This window comes from Triturus cristatus, chromosome 1_1 (assembly GCF_964204655.1).
Source record: "Triturus cristatus chromosome 1_1, aTriCri1.1, whole genome shotgun sequence".
NCBI lineage: Eukaryota > Metazoa > Chordata > Amphibia > Caudata > Salamandridae > Triturus > Triturus cristatus.
Window position 1 is genome coordinate 11,877,508 of NC_140579.1, and position 21,665 is coordinate 11,899,172.

Genomic DNA, 21,665 nt, shown 5'->3' on the forward strand with positions numbered 1-21,665 from the left:
CATCTCTGCATATCCTCCCATTTTCCTGAGCTCTCCCCACTCTCGTCTGTTATTAGCTCACTTATATTATTTTTGGCGCGGTCTGCTCTTGCTTTCCAGGCTAAGATAGCTCCCGCTTTTTCTCCATATTCAAAATGTTGCATGTTTTGGACGGACCACTGTGCCTTAATTTTAGTCTCTAATTTACCTCTATAGACCTGCCGTAGATGTTCAAGATCTTTATTTATTTGTATCATTTTTTCATTTGAGTACTGGGGGTTATTCATCCTTTCGTCCTCCAACTTACTTATGTTATATTCCAGGTTTTTAAAGATTGATTTTTCTTCTCTATTTTTTGAGCTAATCAAACTATGCAACTGCCCTCGTATGTTTGCTTTAAAAGCATCCCAAACAAAATCTAAAGATGTAGAACCTAAATTAAGTTGAAAATAGTCTACTGTGGAGGATTTAAGGGCATTAATAATATCTATGTTAGAAAGCATTGACCGTTTTAATGTCCATCTGGGACCGGGGGTTCTCCTTCCTCCTGAACATGAAAATGAAAAGAATATGGGTGCATGGTCCGAGAGGATGGTAGGTAGAATCGAGATATCAAGGACACTCTCCAAGACAGACCTATCAGCTAGTATATAGTCTATTCTTGAAGAATGACCGTATTTCTTACTGAAGAAGGTGAAACCTGTCTTCTCTCCTTGCTTTATCCTCCAAACGTCAACTAACCCAAGTTCATGCATCATATTAATCATCCCACGGCGGATATTAGGATTTCCAACATAATGACTATTGTTAGATCTATCCCGAATAGGGTTAAGAAGGACATTAAAATCGCCTCCAATAATAATTGGGGACGAGGTCTCAGTTAGCTTAGCCTGGAGTTTATACATATATGCTGGATCGTCGAGATTTGGTCCGTAGAATGAAGCTATAGATAACTCTCTCCCTTCAATTTCAATCTGTGCAGTAATCCATCTACCTGTCTGATCTGAGGAGACTGATTTAATGCTCACTCCGGTACCCTTCCTAATTAAAATTACCACCCCTTTAGTATGGCATACTTGCTCAGATGAATAATACAGCTCAACCCAGCGGAATTTACTAAAGGAAGCCCTACTTTCTAAAAGACTTAAATGCGACTCTTGAAGGAGAAAAACCTGAGCTGTGGTTTGCTCGAGATATTTCATTACCAACCCCAGCCTCCGTGAACATCTAAGACCATTGACATTCCATGAGATGAAGTTTATACAACTATTCATTGTGGCTACCCCTTTAACCGGGTTTTACTCAAGAATTCTATACGCTGCTTACTGAGTACCATATTTACAAAATTTCTATGAGAATGAGGATATTTTATTGGATTTTTTCCCTTTGCAACCCCACCTGTGCTCCCTACCCCCCTTCTACCTCCCCTAACACCCGTGATCCTATCCAACCCCAGTGTCCCTACCGTACTGCCCTGGGGAACCCTCCCTTCTCTTCTGAGCATGAGCTCATTGGGCAGGACCTCCCTGACACTGTGTATGCAGAAAAAAGAAAACTGTAAAGCGCTCTGCAAGAGCTATGTGCTGAGATAATTATTGACAATTCATTACACGGAAGTTTCTCCCTCTTTTCCACTTCTTATTTTCCTGATAAGGTCATCAACTTCCTCAATCTGGTGCATATTATACATGTGGTTATTCCACATTATTCTGAGGAGAGCTGGGAACCTTAATTGAACCTTAGCACCTAAAGTGTTTAAGATTGTCATCCTTTTACCCAGTTCCCATTGTCTCGTGGCCGTTATTTGGGAAACATCAGACCTGATGGTATAAGAGAACGGGCTGGGATATAGGTTACACTTCACTGGACCTGTTTTCAGCGCAAGAGATAAGATTTTCTCTTTGGATGTATAAGTAAGAAAGTTCACCAAGATCTTTCTCGGCTTAGGCCTTGTGGGATTCCTTCTGTAGGGATCTCGGTGAACTCGTTGTATATCGGTAGCTAGGTCCATATCTGATACGTCCTTGAGGATTGTTCCCTTCAAAAGTGCTATCACGAATTCTTTTATGTCGCTTCCCTCCAAATCTTCCGGGACATTCAAAATTTTCAGATTGTTTTTCCTGGCATGATTCTCGAGCCGTTCCATGTTGTCTTTTAATTCCCTATTTTGGAGGGCCAGCTTATCCAATACCACAGTGGAACTATGTAAGGCTTCCCTTAGCTTAGGAATTTCCTCTTCCAGTGTATCAGTCCTTTTAGAGACCTCTTCAATCCTCTGCGCCAGAACCTCACATGAGGATTTAATATCGGCTTGGTTAGACTCGGAAATTGAGAAGCGCTTCCCAATGTCTTCCTTTAAGGCCAGCAAAATATCCGCAAGTCCCCCTACTCCTTCATTCCTATTACTAGGGGATCCGCTTTCTGGTGGGCGGGGGATTTCTGCGACAAACAGCGGTGTTTTCGCAACTGGGTCTAATTCCGTTGCTATTTTGACTGGCCCTGGTGAAGTTTCATGATTTTCACAGCTGAGGGGGCTGTCTAAGGTTTCTAAAGCCGAATATCTATTTGACACGCTAACCGAAGGGTGAATGGCTCGGGTGTCGGTTAGAGGTACTATATCACCTCCTTCAGCTAGCTTCGACTGGATGCCATTTTTAGAGGGAAAAAGTGAGGGTGATTTCTCTGATTGTAAGTTCTGTTTGTTCGAGGAAGCCATATTATTTTTGTTGATTGATTCTTTACCTCTGTCTGAGGGATTAGATAATACCCTATAGAAGGACTTTAAGGAAGGGGTCACTCTGACTTTAGACAAAGGAACTTTCTTTGCCCTTCCTTTACCTTTCCCTCCTTCACTGGAAAGACCCTCCGTGGTGTTTATTTTCTTTGTCTGGCAAGCAGAAACTTTAATCTTGGGAGCAGGGGGGGCCGGGTCTGTTTTTATCTCCAGCCTTGCTGCTCTATTTCGCAGGGTATATCTGCTGACCGGGGTTATGTCGCTGATGTTATTAATATTCACCAAACCCCCCTGCTGTGAAATAATACTACAGGGGGCACTCTGGGAATCGCACTCCCTGCTATCCATACAATCTTGATAGATAGTATGCTGAAAAAACACTCCACTTACTTCTTTAGGAGTAACCTGAACGAATTTCAAAGAGTCGAGATCCAGAGCTCCCAGAGCTTCCTGGGTTTCGATAGCAGGGACAGCCTCACCTCGAGTCTTCCGTCTCCCCCAGCAGGCCAGCTCCTTTGAATACCGAAACTTCCTCCACTCGGTGAAACCGGGTTTGCAGGTTCTGTCTCTGCCAGGGTTAACCCGGAACCAAAGCTCTGGGACTCGCTTCCTCCACTCCCGAACTGCTCCGCCCAGCCTAAGCTGTGAGATCTCCGAAGAATCTGCAGGCACCATCCAGGTATAGTTATTTCAACGGTATGCGCGGTAAAACTAGGAAAAGCTTCATGGAATTCCGAAATAGCGGAAAGAATGCATCTTGCTGCGCTTCACATAGAAACCGGGAACGAGTGTCAGGGAGCTCCGCCACGGCCGTTAGCTTCCGGCCGCCATGTTCCCCCGTTAGGCAAACCCAAATACCTCAACAAAAGAGTCTCCTTCCACGTACCCAAAAGGAACCTCCGCTCCTCCCACCTCGCCCTGGCAGAGACCCCACGCATCTGCCGAACCAGAGCAGGTGGAAGAGCCTTCTCCTACGTCACAGCAAAGGCCTGGACCAAGCTCCCAGTCAACATCAGACCCTCCCCCACTCTTCACACCTTCAGGGAGAGCCTCAAGACCTGGCTCTTCAACTGATCCGGAGATGCACTCCCCAACCTCCCCCTCCCAGAGCCTTGTGACGCCTGATTGATTGATTGACTAATGGACCTTTCCTGAGCAAACTGATAGAAAGAGCAGCGATCGCCCAAATTTCACAATTCATTGAAGAGAATGCCATGACTTCCAAACTAGACTTCGTCTGGGAAGAGGCACAGAATCTGCCCTCCTTGCCATCTGGGATGACCTGAAGGGGGTTGCTGCTCTACTGCTCTTGGACCTCTCGGCTGCCTTTGACACGGTTGACCATGACACTCTGAAACAAAGACTCTATAAAGCTGGCATAGAGGGAACTGCTTTAGACTGGATCACGTCCTACCTTCAAAACAGAACTAATGTCATCCATACCACACCTTTCTCGTCCAAACCGTACTCCACAAAAGCTGCGGTCCCTCAAGGCTCTATCATCTCGCCCATGCTTTTCAACATCTACATGTAGTCATTACCGGTACTGACTTATAAAAACTCTGCGAAGAATCTTCCCCCATTTGGGACTCCAACACAAGGTCCAAGCCACCATCTCCCTTGTTCTGTCCAAGCTCGATTACGCCAAGAACCTCTACCACGGATCACCTTTAACGACTATGAAAAGACTAGAACGGATTCAGAACTCGGCTGCCAGACTACTCTTGCATATCAAACCGCAAGACCACATCTCACCTGCCTTGAAAGCCCTGCATTGATTTCCGGTTGCCAGAAGATCCATGTTCAAGCTGCTTTGTATCACCTACAAAGCCATACATAGAATGGGACTTCATCAGGAATAAAATTGCCAAACACATTCATCATAGGAACCTCAGCTCTAGAGTGGCACCTTGCCTTAAAATCCCAAGATACAAGAAAACCATGGGTGGCCCATCCCTCTCTGTCCAAGCAGCCAAGATATGGAACTCTTTACCCCCCAACATAAGATCCACCGACCACCACCTCATCTTCAGAAAACTACTCTAGAATTGGCTCTTCCCCACATAAGCACCATACACAATCAGAAATAAACAGCATATCCCTCTGTATATAAGCATTTATTTGTACTATAGATATGTATCTATATAGGTGTATTGCTTTGTATTAACATGTAGAATAATTGTGTTAAAAAAATGTTTAAGTACAACAATTCAAAACCAGAGTTTATTGAATGCATCTTTAATCTACTTATACTTACTTCCTTTATGCATCTATATACCATGTACATATTTGTTACTTTCCTAAAAAAAAAAGAAAAAAATATATGCACCACCCTATTTCTCACCCTATACCTCTATCAATATCTTTAATCTACATATACTTACCTCCTTCATGCATCTATAAACTTTCCATGTACTTATGGATCTATATATTTATTAATTTCTTCTAATTCACAATATCAAATGCACTTGCCTATTTCCACCCTATACCTCTCTCACTATATCTTCTACCTCAACTCTCTGACTCAGCACAATCCTCTTTCTACTACTCTTTCCAGTGAACTACCCTATTTCTCACCCTATACCTCTATCAATACATCCTTTACCTCCACTCTCTCATTCATCCCAAACCCCATACCACTACTATGATCCCCTACTCTACCCCTCCTTGCACCACCTGACGCCTCTTTTACTATACTGATCCCCCAAAACAAGCCTTTCTAAACTCTTCCCTCTGACTCTTCCCCTCCACGTCCCTTTTTACTCATCCCAACCCTCCTGCTAATGCTATGACCTCCAAAAAAAAAGAAAAAAATCTAAACCCTTCACTCTTCGATTCTGGTCAGAGACCTGCTCCTTCCGCCCCCCCCCCCCCCCAGCAGCTCTGCGGTAGTGCTGCTGCCGCTGCCACTGTGCAGGTAGGTGTTTGAGGTCCTCCTCCACCCTCAGGCTCCTGCCTGCGCCTCCTCTCTGGTGGTCCAGCGAAGAGCCTTGCTCTTCTGCTGGCCGCTGCTGTCTGTCTCTGTGTTTGTGCCGTTTTTCTGTCTTTCTGTGCCCGTTGTTCTGTCTTCCTTCTAGCCTCTTCACTGTATTTTTATTGTGCCTGTCTTGTCATTGTACCTGTGCCTGTGTGTTAATTTACCAGTTTTTTCTGCCTTTTGTGCCCGTTTGCTCTCCATGCCCTTTCCCACCGCTGCTGCCCCTGCGGCCTCTCCCCCTTGCCGGTTCCCGCTCCCGCCTCCAAGCTGCGCTTCCCCCCCCCTCCCCTACTTAATGGCGGCTGCTGTGCAGCCACGCAGCGGGTGCGCCAAAGGCAAACCCAACTGCCCCTGTACACGGCCAGCGCCAGGAACCCTGGATCTGCGACCGCCCAACACTACAACTCCGCAGCCCTCCTCGCACTCAACCCAAGAAGGAACAACCAACTGCCAGCGATCGACGCCGAACACTACCCACGGCCAGTTCGCCTGCTGTCACTGCCGCCAGTCCTTCACTGCTGACCGCACCCCCATTGCCCCCGCACCGAACGTCAACAGCACCAAAGCCCTGAAGTGCATCCTTCTCAACGTGCGCTCACTGCACAAATACGCCGTAGAGATCTGGCACCTCCTCGACACCCTCTCGCCTGACGTCACCTTATTTACGGAAATCTGGACCAGCGCCGCCTCCGCACCTGACATCGCCACCGCCATCCCAGACCGATACAAGATCCATAGGGAGGAGCGCCCCAACCGCCCAGGAGGACGACTTGCCATCGTACACAAGAGCTCCCTCCGACTCTCCACCTCCACCACGAAGGACTCCTTCCTCACCACTGAACACCTCCAGATCCAGATTCAGACCAGCCCAGAACCTCACTGCACGACAACATCGCCAACAGACCCCCCGGACCCTGCGCCTCGTTCGCAACTACCATCACCAACCCGATCGCACCCCACATCATCCCTTCCATGGACTACATATTCATCGGAGAACTTCCACCTCGACAACGCCAGTGACCCCAACTCCACCGCCCTCCTGGACAACCTCACCAACATCGGACTGAAACAGCTAGTCACCTCGCCCAACCACAAGGCAGGACACACCCCGACCCCCTTCTTTGCAGGAGGTAACAACATCCATTTCAGCCACACCACGCAACCCCCTTGGACAGACCTCTTCTGTGTACACTTCCACGTCGACAAACCCACGCCGCCTAAACCTGCACCGCAGGGAACTGGAGCAAAGTCACCGAGGAACAACTCAACTCCATCCTCAACCACGACGCACCCACCACGTCGACCGACGCCAACCTCGCAGCCACCGGACTCCACACATGGATCTCCAGCTGGGCAGACAAGCTTGCACCACTAAGCAACCCCGACATACAACGCCCCAGGAAAGCCACCTGGTTCACCACCGACCTCCAAGAATCGAGACGCACCTGCAGATGCCTTGAGAAGAACTGAAGAAACAGCAAAATGTCACAATACCACACCACCTACAAAAACGCCATGACTGAATACCACCAATGCATCAGATCCACCAAAAAGACCTTCATCCAAAACAAGATCCTCGCCAACGCCGGCAACTCCAAGCAACTCTTCAGCGTCATCCAGGAATTCACCAAGCCCCCAGCGAAGCTACTGACATCACCCCTTCCCAGGACCTCTGCGACAAGCTCAGATCCTACTTCCATCTGAAAATCAGGGCACTCTACGACACCTTCAACAACCAGACACCCAACTCCGAATCCACTTCCTGCTCCAGCAACTCCATAAAGCCCACCATCTCCTCCTGGACCCCAGTCACCACCGAAGACACCACTTCAACCATGAAAGGCATCCACTCAGGGGCTCCCACGGACCCCTGCCCATTTTCCACAGACCCGCCATCGCCCCCGAAATACGCAACACCATCAACACCACCTTCAAGACCGGCATCTTCTCCGACGACTGGAAACGTGCCGAAGTCAGACCCCTGCTCAAGAGGCCCTCAGCAGACCCCACCAACCTCAAGAACTACCGACCAATCTCCTTCCCCCCCCCCCTTCACGGCCAAAGTCACAGAGAAGACCGTCAATGCACAACTAACCAAATTCATCGAAGAAAACTCCATACTCGACCCCTCCCAATCCGGATTCCGCAGCAACCACAGCACTGAAACCGCCCTACTCGCCGCCACAGACAAAATCTGCACCCTCCTCGACCAAGGAAACTCTGCAGCCCTCATCCTACTCGACCTTCAAGTGGATCCGCCAAGAATCAAGAAAGGCCGTCACCCACGCGCTCATCACCAGCAGACTGGACTACGGAAATGCCCTCTACGCCGGGATCAACAAGTCTCTGATCCGCAAGCTCCAGACCATACAGAACACCGCAGCCAGACTCGTCCTCGACATGAGCACCAACACCTACGGAACCTCCACTGGCTCCCCATTGAGAAGGGTCACTTTCAAGATACTCACCCATGCCTACAAATGCATCCACAACACCGGACCCCAATACCTCAATGAGAGAATCTCCCTCCACGTACCCAAGAGAAACCTCTGATCCGCCAACCTCACCCTCGCCAAAATCCCGCGCATCCGCAGAGCCAGAACAGGTGGAAAAACCAACATCAGACGCGCCCCCTTCCTAAACATCTTCAAGAAGATGCTCAAGACCTGGCTCATCTACTGAACGGACCTGCTTATCCCCCCTCCCCCAGCGCCTTGACACCCTCACGGGTGAGTAGCGTGCTTACAATTCCCCTGATTTATTGATCCCTCCACTATCCTTTTCAATCCGAATAACAGACTAACATGTCCACTTCTCAAATTTCATATTTCACTATACTAATCCACCACTAATCCTCTATGGGTTCCATAGTAGCGTGCTACTTGCCAAGAAAGTGCTTCAACACCCCATATGGGGTAACAAGCGCTATATAAATGCTAACTTTTTTCCCTCTTCTATCCCTCCGCTCTCATTCTCAATCCAAAAAAGTGACTAATATCCACCACTCAAACTACTCTCTTATTTCACTATTCTAATTCACCACTAATCCTGTATGGGCTCTGGAGTAGCGTGCTACTCACCGAAAAAATCGCTTTGACGCCTCATCAGGGGTAGTAAGCGCTATAAAAATGCAATTACAATACAATCTGTCCTCCCTTCAGGCTGTCTTTCCGGGTGGACCTGCTGTCGCAGGAACCAGGCAGGGTTCTGCAGCAGGGCCTTCACAATCTCCACCTTTATGCATGGAGATTGAGGGGCTACAGCTGAACAACTTTACTCTCCTGCAGAGGTGGTTGATGTCACCTTGGCAGCCTGGTGTTCCTCGACAAAATCTGTATATGCGTGTCATTGGGACAAATGTATGATTTAATGCAGCACACGCCAGATTGACTCCTCCAAACCAAGTTATCTGACATTCTGTGGTTTGTTTAGTGAGTACTGGCTGCTCTGGTGTGACCTAGGGTATGTATGGTGGTGTGTGTGATCAAGTAAGTGTGTTGTGATTTAGTGTGGTAGTGCGTGCTCAATCAAGTGTGGTGTTATTGGATGAGGAAGTAGTTGCTAATCCTGCCTGACTTGTCTTTGGCACTACTGTTTTAGAAATTGGTCGACTCTACTCGGTCAAACTGTAATTATTATGTTAAGGATTATTCATTTGGAAACGATTTGTTAATTCCATTTCAAGGAGGGCAGACCAGTGCTTATTTAACTTGCAAACATTATTTGGCCGTTAGAATGTAGATCGTCCGAAGTTGAGGACCAGGGATTAAAGTTTAATTGCATCTAAGGTCGTAAATGCTTGGTCCTAGCTCATTCTTGAACCTTTCATGCCTCAAGTGGAAGAAAGAAAGGTCATTTGTAATTGCATCTCTTCTGGGCTTTCTGTGCTCATCCTTAATTTCATTACGCTTTAATTTAGGCCATTACACGGATAATGGAAAGAGATGCCGTGAGCGAGGAGTCTGCGAAACACAGACTCGCTAACCAGATGACAAACTGCCAACGAGTGGAACATGCAAATGTAGTTCTGTGTACTCTTTGGGAGCCGGAAGTGACACAAAATCAGGTAGGAATGACTGAGCAAACACTATTTTGAGCACTGGATTTGAAATTGATTGGGTTGTCCTAGATAGCAAGTGACCATGTGCCAAAGGGTTGACTTCCAGACAATACTGGTTTTTTAACCAACAACATTAAGAGTTGCATGCATAGAAACTTTGGCTGATAAACCAGGATTAGGTGAAAGTCCCTTTCAGGGTACGAGCTCCGTGTTACAGCTCTGGACTATTGGGTACCGCGCTGTAGTATACAACTTTTCTTTTGCAGATGAGAACAGGACGACTCAACTCTCCAATATCCCATACTTCATCTGTATATGTCCCGTGTATGGGAAAATGTGTGAGTTCTTTACTAAAACTAGAGCATTTGAGATGCCCAAACCCATGGGTGCCCATCATCAAATTGTCTGTGCTTGTTTTTGGTCCAAATTATTCTGAGTTACTGCACAAGGTTGAATGCGAGTTTCATTTGTTTTATCACCTTCGAAAGAGTTTGGTGCAGGAATATGTGTTTATAAGAGCAGATGCGCAAACCTTCTTTTCATAGATGAGTGTGTCTATCTTTGGAAATTCAGCCTTGACCTGGGGATTATGTCGACTGAAAATGTTTGAGGGACTGATGGTGCCTAATGGCCAAGTTAGGCAATAATGTTTTGAACCCAAGAATTGTGCTATATATTTAACTTGCAGGATTGTAAGGAGAGAAAGCAAGTCAATCTACAGTGAAACGCCCACTTAAACCACAACCACCGATGATCGACATATATATATATCACAACAGCATTCCCTCGCGCAGGTTTGGATGAGAAGAACGAGCCACTCCGATTGTAGAGATTCAAAAAGTTAAAGGGTTAATGGCACAAAAACGACGCGTTTCAACCTCTCTCGCGAGTTAAAGTACAAATATAGCCACAGCGTCCTGCACGAAGTAGCGTGCAGCATAGATAGTAATAGTGAAAAGACTGTATGGATTTGAAAGTGTTATAAAAAATAAAGAAAACAACAGAGTATAACTTAATCTGAGCAATTAATTCATTGCCAGTGATCTTATTTGTTCTGTTCAAATAGTTATCACAAATTTCATGGTTTAACTTAAACCGACAAATTCAAGGACACACGCTTGAAACCATGTGCAGACCAGCATTGACCTCATTGCATGGTAACAGTATCATTGCGGCAGGTCCCGCATATGTAATTGTTATATTCGTATTTACCCAGCAGGTTAATTAAAGTGCTAAAGTGATCTGCCTTCTATGCAGTGCTGTGTGTCATTAATGTCTGGCATCTTATCAGTAAGACACATAGTGCATTGTTACTCTGGAGCTTCCGCGTTCATGGAGACGGGGAGTCCGCGTCAGTGTGTGTGTAAGTCAGTGTGGTCATTGTGCAAGAGTGCAGGGTAAAGTCCCCATACATGCAAAACCAGGCTATGCAAAGTAGTCGCAATCAGGAAATGAACAGTGAGGGTGTAGTACCCATGAAAGACGAAGGATAATGCAATTGTCTGGAGAAAACACACACACGCACGCGCACGCACGCACGCACACACACACACACACACACACCGATCCGCACGAGCTTTATGCTAATTAGCTGTCAACACTTCAAACCAGGAAGTGTTGGCAGCCATCTTGAAGAAAGCAGAAAAAAAACTCGCAAAAAGGGGCATGGTAGAAACACCCTGACCCCCTAGGCCAAAAAAAATAAATCACGGGATGCGCTTAGGATCCTCGCATCCCGCAGCGAGAAAAAAAAACCAAGCGCGGGCTACCGTGCTTCATTTTTAATTAGCCCCCGGGGGGCCAAGTCCCGGGGGCAATATGCATATTGTACTGAGGTCCCAGAGGGCTTTTCTGAATTATGTGGGGGGCTCTCAGCCCCCCCAGCCCCGGGGATTGCAACCTCCCGGGGCTTTAATATACATGGGTGGGGAGCTCATAGGCCACCACAAGCCCCGGGGACTGCCACCCCTGGGGCTTTTAAAAAAAAAATAAACCTGGGGGGGAGAGGGGGGCTTGAGCCCCCCACACACCCCGGGGACCGCCACCTCCCCGGGGCACTAAATATTTACGGACCCCCAAGCTTTTCTAACCAAAGAACTGGATCCTAGATTCAGTCCCGGGACATGAGCTGTAAACAGTTAAGTAAAAGCGTTTTGGTTACAGTAGTGATTTTTAAGGAATATTATTGTATTTTAAAAGTTGACACTTAGAAACGCTTTCAGTTGGAATTAACAATGTTATCCTTTGGAAGGAAATTCAATTTGCAGGTAAAGTATGTTCACGTTACTTTTGTAATCCAGTGCTGGACTCCTAGGTTCAGCACTGGGACCTCTATCTAAAACAGGCAAGTAATGACGTTTTTATCGTTGGCACGATTTTTAGAGAATATTTGTAAGTTTCAAAAATCGACACTTGGAAACTTTTTCAGCAAAAAGCAGGCAATGATATCCTATGGAAGGAAATTCAAGTTACTGGTAAGTACGGTTAGAATTACTTTTCAGGATCAGTACTGGGCTCAAAGATGCAGCACTGAGGTCTCTCCTGATAACAGGTGAGTAAATCGGAATTCGTAGTTCGGCTGATTTTAGAGGAATATTTGTAAGTTTCAAAAATCGACACTTAAAAGAATTTCCAAGTGAAACCAGTCAATGTTATCCTATGGAAGAAAAGTGAGTTATCGGCTTTTACGTAACTACTCGACTGGCAGAGTTAAGGTTCTGGGCATAGACTCAGGGGTCTCCGAGGGTCAGGTAGGTACAGTTGGTACACCCTCAGCGGCACAGGGGCAGCCGGGTGCAAAGGTAGTTAGGCCCAATGTTAGGCAGGGGGCCTTCGGTTGGTGGCTGCTGGCCAGCAGGCCACGCGGCTGTGGGAGCTGGGCTCCTGGTCACTTGCTCAGGGCAAATGGGGAAGTAGGATAGGACAAAGGTTGCACTGCCAGGGGCACTCGGGCGGCTGGGTGCAGGGTGCTTTTGAGCCGTCGGGCGCTCAATGTTATTCAATGGAGATCTTTAAAAGGGAACAAAGGCTGCAGGCTCGGGGACGGAGGATCTTCTGAAGCGACGAACACTTCGAGGGGTAAGTTGGGATCTTGGAGGGTAGGTAGGCACCCTGGAGTTGGGCACAGGAGGCCGGGGGGCGCCAGGGCAGGGGTTTCTTTGGACGTCAGGAAATCTTAAACTCTGCTGGTCGCGGTTGGAGGGGTCCCTGGTTCTGAGTCTCCAGGCATCGTCTGGGTCATCGAGGAGGGTCCTTGGGCACTGGATTCCAGGTCAGAATTGCCGGGGGGACGTCCTGAGGGTCTTTGACCACTCAGGCACAGGCCGGGCTCGGCGGGTGCAGAGTGGGCTGGATTCGCGGTTCCTGGCTGGCACCAGGGGTGTTGCTGTTTGAGCAGAGCCACTGCTCGTGGGAGTCCCAGTCTCTAAGAGGGTCAATGCAGGCAGGTCCTCCGGGGTTCTTGAGGTTGCTGTCTGCAGGAGACGCCGGGATTTAGCAGGAGCAGGTTCAAGGATCAACAGGCCTGTAGGGCTGGGGCCAAGTCAGTTGGTGTCGTCCTCTTGTTAGCAGCTGCACGAGAGGTCTTCTTCTTCTTGGTCTTCTTTCTTATTTCGAAATCAGGATCTGAGGAAGTAAGGTTCAGGGTACCCCTAAATACTACATTTAGGGGCGTTACAGGTAGGGGAAGGGCAGGGCCCAATAGGTCCCTGTCCTGGGGTTAGTACACCCCCTATCCTGCTCCTCTCCTGTGGGAGGGGGGCAGGAGCCTATCTCTGATTGGGCAGAGCTTCCCATCCTCAAGATGGCCGGGACCTGGAGTTGTGCTTCACCTTGCCTCTCTCACCTGAGGGGTGGAGTTGGCACAGGCTGGCACACCTCCTTTCCTCACGTAGGGTTTCCCGCCAGTCTTCCTACCAGAGTGGGGGTCAGAACCGGTGGGGGCCAGTTGCTAAGTACAGCAAGTGGTCTGGAGAAGCTCACAGAGGCAGTATGCCTTTGAAACTTCCCCCTGCCCATCCTGGGGGAGGAGACCTAGCACCTCGCCCAGGCTGTGCATTGTTGCAGGCCTAGGAGAGCGGGGGGTCTAGCAACATGTCTGCTGTGTGGCAGCCTACGCAGCCTCTCAGACAAGACGGGGATTGTAGGTTAGGTTTCAGGTGGCATCTCTAAAATGCCCTCTGTAGTGCATTTTACTTTAAATCCCACACTGGCATCAGTGTGGGTTTAATGTGCTAAGACGTTTGATATCAAACTTGTCAGTCTTCAGTGTAGCCATTATGGTGCTGTGGAGTTCGTAATGACATCCTCCCAGCACCATATACTCTTAATGGCATCACTGCACTTACTGTGCCCAGGAATGGCCCTGGGTACTGTAGGGACACAGGGCTCATGCACCTGTGCCCATACCACTGGCATAGGGCACCCAGCTAGAGGGGTGACTGATGTATGCCAGGTCAGTGGGTTTGTGGGCATGGCACACAGGGATGTGTGCCATGTGGACTCTTTATTTAGTTATGCACCAGGACACTCAGTCTGCAAAGGCAGTGTGTGGGTGTCAGGGCGCAGGGCCCCCAAGGGTGGCACAATAAGTGCTGCAGCCCTTAGGGGTCTTCTCTGGTCACAATGCCCTGGGTACCTAGGGTACCATTTACCAGGGGCTGACATGTGGCCAGAGATGCTAATTGGGTTTCAGCTTCAATACAGTTTTAGGGACGGAACACCGGCACTGGGCACCTGATTGGCAGGAGCCCAGGGCACACTCAGTCAAAGCACATCAGCAATTCAGCAAAAAGTGGGGGCATACCATGCAAGAAAGATGGCACTTTCTCACAGATGGGGCCTGAGGTGACGTGCGCAAACACGCCCTGTGGCGGGTTTTAAGACTGGGAAATAATTCGCCTTCAACCCTGAGGGCCCCTGGGGGCCAACTAATCCACCAGGTGCTTCCAGTAAGTGCCACTGCACTGCGTTGCAGAGAGGTGGTCCAGGCCATGCCACTTTTTACACCTCTGTGGCGCTAACTGGAGGTACCTGGTGAGCTAGTTGGACCCAAGGGACACTCGGGATTCAAGGGGACTTTATCCCACAAATTAAAACGGCCACAGGGCGTGTTTGCACACGTCAGCTCAGCCCCCCCCCCCCTTCACCAGTGTGCAAACGCACCCTGTGGCACATTTTAAGAGGTAGTTTTAATCCCCCTGCCCTATTATGTACTAGGGGCTTACAGAGGAGGTCATGCTAATCACAGGGTTACCCCAACGCATAGTATTCCCTAGTGTATGTAGGTGTTTTAACTGTATTCTAAGTGTCTTTTAGCATAGCACTGGCTCTAGGACTGGTTAGTCAAGAGTCAGTTACCACTAGTACCCATCTGAAAAAATTGTAAAAACTGCACCAAAACCCAACCACTTATAGATTCACCCAGGCACTCTCCTTGCAGTACTCTAATCATTCTGTCAGCATCCAAGTACTCGTGCAGTGAGCCAGGCCTTAGCACATGGACTGCTTCAAACCCCTATCCACTATGCATGCAGTCCTGTAACCACCTACACACTTGTCTTTCACTCCTTCAATTCCACAGTCAGTATCCATACACTTCCAGGAAACACCCTGTGACCCCCCTTGTATTCCTCTAGCGACCCATTCAGCACCATGTACTAATCCATTCACTGCACCAAAACCCAAACACTTATAAATTCACCCAGGCACTCTCCTTGCAGTACTATAATCATTCAGTCAGTACCCAAGTACTCATCCAGTGACCCAGGCCTTAGCACATGGACTGCTTCAAAAACCTATTCACTATGCATGCAGTCCCCTAACTAACCAACACACTTATAGTTCTGCACTTATACATTCAACAAAAAAAACAATATTTCAGTTTCAATATTTTAAAAAACATTTTTATTTCCATTTATATTAAAAATATATAATGTAATTTAAGAAATAAAATATGTAAAAATAAACAGTTAAAAAAACTGTAGAAAATCAGTATAAAAAAATACATATAACTATTATTACATTTAAAAATTATCATTTAAAAAACCTTCGAAATTGACTGAAAAAACCATAGGTTTCAGACATGTTATAGTTAGGAATTAGCATTTAAAAACCTTAGAAATGACACAGTTTGCGGGGTAACAGTTTTTAAGCTCTCCAATGTATGTACATATTAAGGAGCTTATATGTGTGAGGATCGAAATCGAAACCTTTACCACTTCACATTTTGTAACTTTTCCAAAACGTTCACAAGTAAAACAGGGAAAACGTGAGCACGTGTGAACTGTAAAACGTGACATCTAAATGGGCGGACCCGCATGTTCCTTCCATAGACTACTTGTTACAAATTGGGGTCTCTAGTTGGCAAAGGCTGGCCACTGTCCAAGTAGGGACCCTTCTTCCTAAGTGAGAGTAAGCGGGCTACACCCTTAGACAACCCCTGCTCAACCCTGTGGTAACGAGCAGCTAGGCTTATCTCGGAGGCAGTGTGTGAAGCATTTATGACCATACACAGTAACACAGTGAGGAACACTACAAAGGGACACCACACAAGTAGTTATAAAAAATAAGTATCATTATATATAGACTTAACACAAGACCAATAACAGTAAAAAGCCACAATGCTAGAAAAATAGGATTGTTCTTGAAATGCTGCAAAAATAGTTCAAAGTGTGCAAAGAGGAGTTCAGTTCAAGGCAGTGGTCTCTGCGACCCTTTTACTTATAAAGTACCTGGATTCTGCAGCAAAACAACCAAAATGTCGCAAAGGAGCTGTAGCGATGATTTTCCTCATGCGAGACCAGCGATGCGTTGAATCCTTGCCGCAAGGGAGGATGATGCGCTGATCTGCAGAAGCGTGTGGGACAAAGCGACCAACTTCTCCACGCTAAGCTGGCGATGCGTTGAAATCCTTGCCGCGAGGGAGGATGATGCGCCGAGCCTGTTGCGTGTGCGATCTTGTTGCGATGAAAAGAAATTGCGCTCCGCGAGGGAGCGACGATCCTGATGCGAGGCGATGAAAATGGCGAACGCCCGGCGTCCGCGATACGATGTCGTGAAGCGATGTACTCGATACGATGACCTTTGGATAGCGAGCACTTGGAGGCCCGCAAACGTGCAATGCGATGATTTCCGGTAGCGAGCCCCCAGCGGCAGCAGCGCGATGATTTTCCTTACACTCTTCAGCTGCAGCGGTTCGCTAACGGGCGTTAGCGACGATTTTCAGCACTCGCTTCTCTGTAGTAGAACTAGAGGCCCTGGAACTCACAGGAGCCTCACCTGCAGATAGAAATCCTCGCTGGGAGGAAACAGGAGGATGGTGGTGGAGTCTGATGTGCCTGAGGCTCCAGCAGGAGGCTAGCTCTCTCCTAGCCCTTGGGTGATTGCTGTAGCAAGATAAAATAAAAGTTCCTTCAAAGTCCTTTTCCTCTTCTTCCAAGTCCAGTAGTAACCACTGCAGGCCAATCCAAGGAACAGCACACAAGCACAAGGACAGTCCTCTCCTGCAGATTCCTTCAGGTACACGGACAGAGGTTCTTCTTGTTGTCAAGGAGCAATACAAATTGTAGGGGTTTCAGCACAGATATTTATACCCCAAGAGTCTTTGTTCTCAGAAGCTGCAAGTCACTGAACCCAGCCAGAACCAGTTCTGCCCAGTCCTGGAGCCAAACCCTGCCTTTTTTTTGTCACCTATAGTTTGTAAAAGTGTTGCCCCATATTCTTGTTAATATAAAAGGGCATCAGTTACTTTTAGATAAAGTAGAAAAGAAGTGCTACAAGAAACACCCCTGCTCTACATCATCTCAGGTCACAACAACAATAAGAAGTAAAAAACAGTTAAACACAAATGACGTCATATTACATAGAAATGTACGCTTTATCAAAATATTAAATGAAGCACTATGTATACAATTTTGTTTTAGCAACTACTATTTTAGAAAACATTAGCAGTGTTACAAATTGTGAGGTAGTTATCAACGGAAATAACTTTAGTATATGTTGTAAATTTCTCGCACAGATAGATCTCCAACCCCTTTGATTTCACAGGAGAACAAGAATAAGGACCACAACAAAAAAAATCACAGTTTTTACAATTTCTATTCTGTAGAATTTGGGAAAGTTCTGTCATAGTGCTTAGAGGTCGCTCACTGCTCCGCTAAGAGATCACATAATCCTTTAAGAACATATACGATAGTAGTATAATATACACTACTAATGATATATTTTCTATAGGGAGGAGGACAATAGGAACCACAACAGAGAAAAAGAGAAATACCAAAATATCATTCAGAAATATAGGGTTTATCAAAGGCATTCAGTAAGAAAGTATCTATGCAAACAATCTTTTTTTAAATTGCAATTCCGAAAAATATTCTCACTGTAAAAATATCTGATCAAGTAGGTTATAAAGGTCAGTAAGCTGTATTTCAGATGGTTTACTCGAGGCGCCAACAAATCTCCAACTCTTGTTGTCTGAAAAAATAACACTGTACTACAATATACAGTGCCACTGATGCCAGACAATAGGAAAAGGAAAATAAAGTTTTTAAAAACACACAACTAGGTGACTAACGAAATATTTTCCAGCGGTGAATATGTTCAAAGCTTCTTTTCTCCGGGACTTCAAAATCTTTCGTCTTCGCGTCGACTGCTCATAAACTCCACTGAGGTCAGTATTAATGTGAATATTACAATATACATACTCACACTATATGATCCCAGGGGGCAAAAAGAGTAAGAACCAGAAGCTGCTGACGTTACATATAACTCTTTAGTCTTCGCGCGCACTGGTCACCAACACCTCTGTGGTCAAGTATAGTGTCAATATTATATTATACAAAGTCACACTATATGAGCTCAAAGGAGCGAGAAAAGGAACAGTGTTTTCTCTATTCTGTCTGTTTCGGAATACAAGCTGCTGACGTTACATATAAATGGCAAAAACAATAACACTTTTTTCTAAATACAAATGTTTAAATAATTACAAATAGCTACATATTATAAATATCTGCTGTGCCATAATCAAACAACTTACAACTTCGTAATATGTTTTGTTGTCGCAAAAGAAGAATCCAACGCTAGAAAACCTAGGAACCTGTCACAGAATGGACACGCGTAAATAACTTGCAAAAACAGAACTAATCGATCAACGGGTGTGGTTTATATACTTTTTGGTTATTGAGTAGTCTATGGAAGGAACATGCAGCTCTGCCCATTTAGATGTCACGTTTTACAGTTAACACGTGCTCACGTTTTCTCTGTTTAACTTGTGCACGTGTTCGGAAAAGTTACAATATGTGAAGCGGTAAAGGTTTCGATTTCGATCCTCACACGTATAAGCTCCTTAATATGTACATACATTGGAGAGCTTAAAAACTGTTACCCGGCAAACCGTGCCATTTCCTTTCTCGTGACTAAAAACATCTATTGATTGCCGTAATTGTAAATGGAAGATTTAAAAAAATATCGTTCAGAATAGAAGAGAAAAAATACGTGCTAATATTTCTCATCACTATGGTTTTACATTTAAAAAATGCCAGTATTTGTAAAGCGTACAGCTACCTCCAGAGAGGTGTCCCGGCGCTCAGGGGCTTCGGGAAGTTTAAGCAAAGTATTGCCCACAGTGACATAGTGGTGGGCTAACATGCCGCCGGAGCCGGGAATCGAACTCTGAACGCTGTTGTTCGAAGTCAGGTATCATAGCTGCTGCGTCACACTTTTTCTACACTTAAATGTCAATTAGTGCTAATTAAATTTTAAACATTGTTAAATTATAACTTATAACAGACTACTGTTACAGTTAGTTTTTCACTACAAAAAGTATGCACAATTTTTTTTTTTATTTACTTAAAAACAATATATGTTTCAGGGACATTGTAGTTAGAAATTAGTATTTATAAAACCATCGAAATTCACTGAAAAAACAATAGGTTTTAAAAACGTTATAGTTAGAAATTAGCATTCAAAAAGCCTTAGCAATTCACTGAAAAAACCATAGGTTTTAAAAACGTTATAGCTAAAAATTAGCATTTAAAAAACCTTAGCAATTCACTGAAAAAAACATAGGTTTCAGGGAACGTTATAGTTAGTTGCACATTTCACTCATATAAAGCCAGAGAAATTCGCCCGTTATAGTTAGTTGAGCTAAGTATAACTTGCGCCCCCGCAATGCACTGCTGATGACTTCACATATTACATCACTCATGACATGCTCAGTGACATCACTGATGACATTACTGATACCCTCTCAAATGACATCACTTCTGTTTTAGTGTGTAACCCCATCTCGGTAAATTAGGTTTGTGAAAAAAGGTGCATGCAACCAATTTATGTGTGAACGTGTAGCTTCTGTGGCTGTTTATTGCCTGGGTTGAGGGGAGGGTACAAAGCCAGTAGATTACAAGATCTAATGTAATCACTTCTGCTGATAAGAAAATGTATATAGTAAGTTATTTTACACGTCTTTCCTTGCTTTGGACTGAAGGCTTACAATTAATTTTAAATAGAATTCTTCCCCAATTTTGTGAGAACGATCTCCACTCACTAGATCTCACTTTTTGGATCTAGCGGTGCAGTTGCCTGTTACCCTTTGTTAATTATGCCTTAAAATATACATAGAGTGAGTTATTTTACAAATCTTTCTTTGCTTTGCTTTAGAAGCTTGCAATTACTTTTTGCCAGAATTGTTCACCAATTTTGTGAGAACGGCCGCCACTCACTAGATCTCACTATTTTAGCTCTAGCTTGGCAGTGCTACTATCTGTGGACCTATTGATACCAGTGCTTTAAAAAAAGAGTGGGCTTTAGCTCTACCCGGAGAAGTATTACTGTGTTGTGTTCACATCATGCTGTTCTCTGTTTGGTGTAGCACATGGAACGCTTGGGTTGCAATGCGTAAGGGACTATTTTACATCTCAAAAGTACTCTTGATTCTCAAACATAACAGTTTTTATGTAGATGCATTATATAAAGAAAACAGTCTTTTTTATTTTGTTTTTCACTGCAGCAAGCTTTTTAAATGTTTTAGTAAAAGCTCAATATGCAAGTCATACCTCTTGCCAATGCTTGTTTTCAAAGTGGTGTTGTTACACTGTAATGATGACATTGGCTCATATTTTAATGTTTTGCAGGTGCAGAAGGCTTGGAATCTCCTACTCAAGCGTATTGGCCAAGAATATGTGACCCCTAGACCGCTTTTATAATGTGATTATTTTAAGAGTGCACAAAGAGATGTCTGTCATGCTATCTTATGTATATATTCCAGCACTGTTATATAACATATATATTCAGGATGGATTTCATTTAATTTCCCAGTACATTGCACATCAACAGCTCTTCAGGACCAGGCTATCTTATATTGTTAGTTAATTCTCCTTGATTCAATGGTTTGTGCATTTTGTGTGCATGTCTTGTATAATGTTTTTCGAAGATGTTTTTATATTTGATTTATCCTGGAGATTGAAGATTGAGGAATATTCTAATGCCTTTCATTGATCAATTTTGTTTTGTTTAGAATGTGGCAATCTTGAACAGCGTTCGGTAACTCTTGACTTTCAAGAGCATGAGGTCAAAACATCGAGTTGAGAACAAATACACACAGCTTAATCAAAATAAAAAGTTGTTATTATAAATACATTGTTGACTTTTAAATACCTTGTTTACTTTCATTTTTTACCCACTTAGTAAAAACATGTTCAACTTAATTTTTGACTAAACACAGTAATAGATTAATTACATTTTCTGCCAAAGATTAATATGGGCTGGGTAGCAAGGATGGTCTGTGGTAAGGGGGATAAGAGAAGCTGAAATAGTAACTATCTGCATCCCCATGACAAAGGATTGGGGGCCATAGTTGTAGTTTTAGGCACCTATGTTTTTTGGAGCTACGGAATGATCTTTTTGGCAACAGCAGTTAA

The 21,665-nt window shown here is 45.3% G+C and overlaps 1 protein-coding gene across 4 annotated transcripts in view; it reads left to right on the forward strand.

Annotated features, from left to right (window-relative positions):
- COASY (Coenzyme A synthase) overlaps positions 1-21,380 on the forward strand; it is a 133,445-nt gene extending 112,065 nt beyond the window's left edge. For all 4 annotated transcript variants that reach the window (XM_085620390.1, XM_085621150.1, XM_085620535.1 and 1 more), the window contains exons 9-10: positions 9,610-9,756; positions 20,880-21,380. In XM_085620390.1, coding sequence (XP_085476516.1) covers positions 9,610-9,756; positions 20,880-20,951 — 219 coding nt within the window. In that variant the 3' untranslated portion in view covers positions 20,952-21,380. The remainder of the gene's footprint in view (positions 1-9,609; positions 9,757-20,879) is intronic.
- Positions 21,381-21,665: the final 285 nt, after the last annotated feature.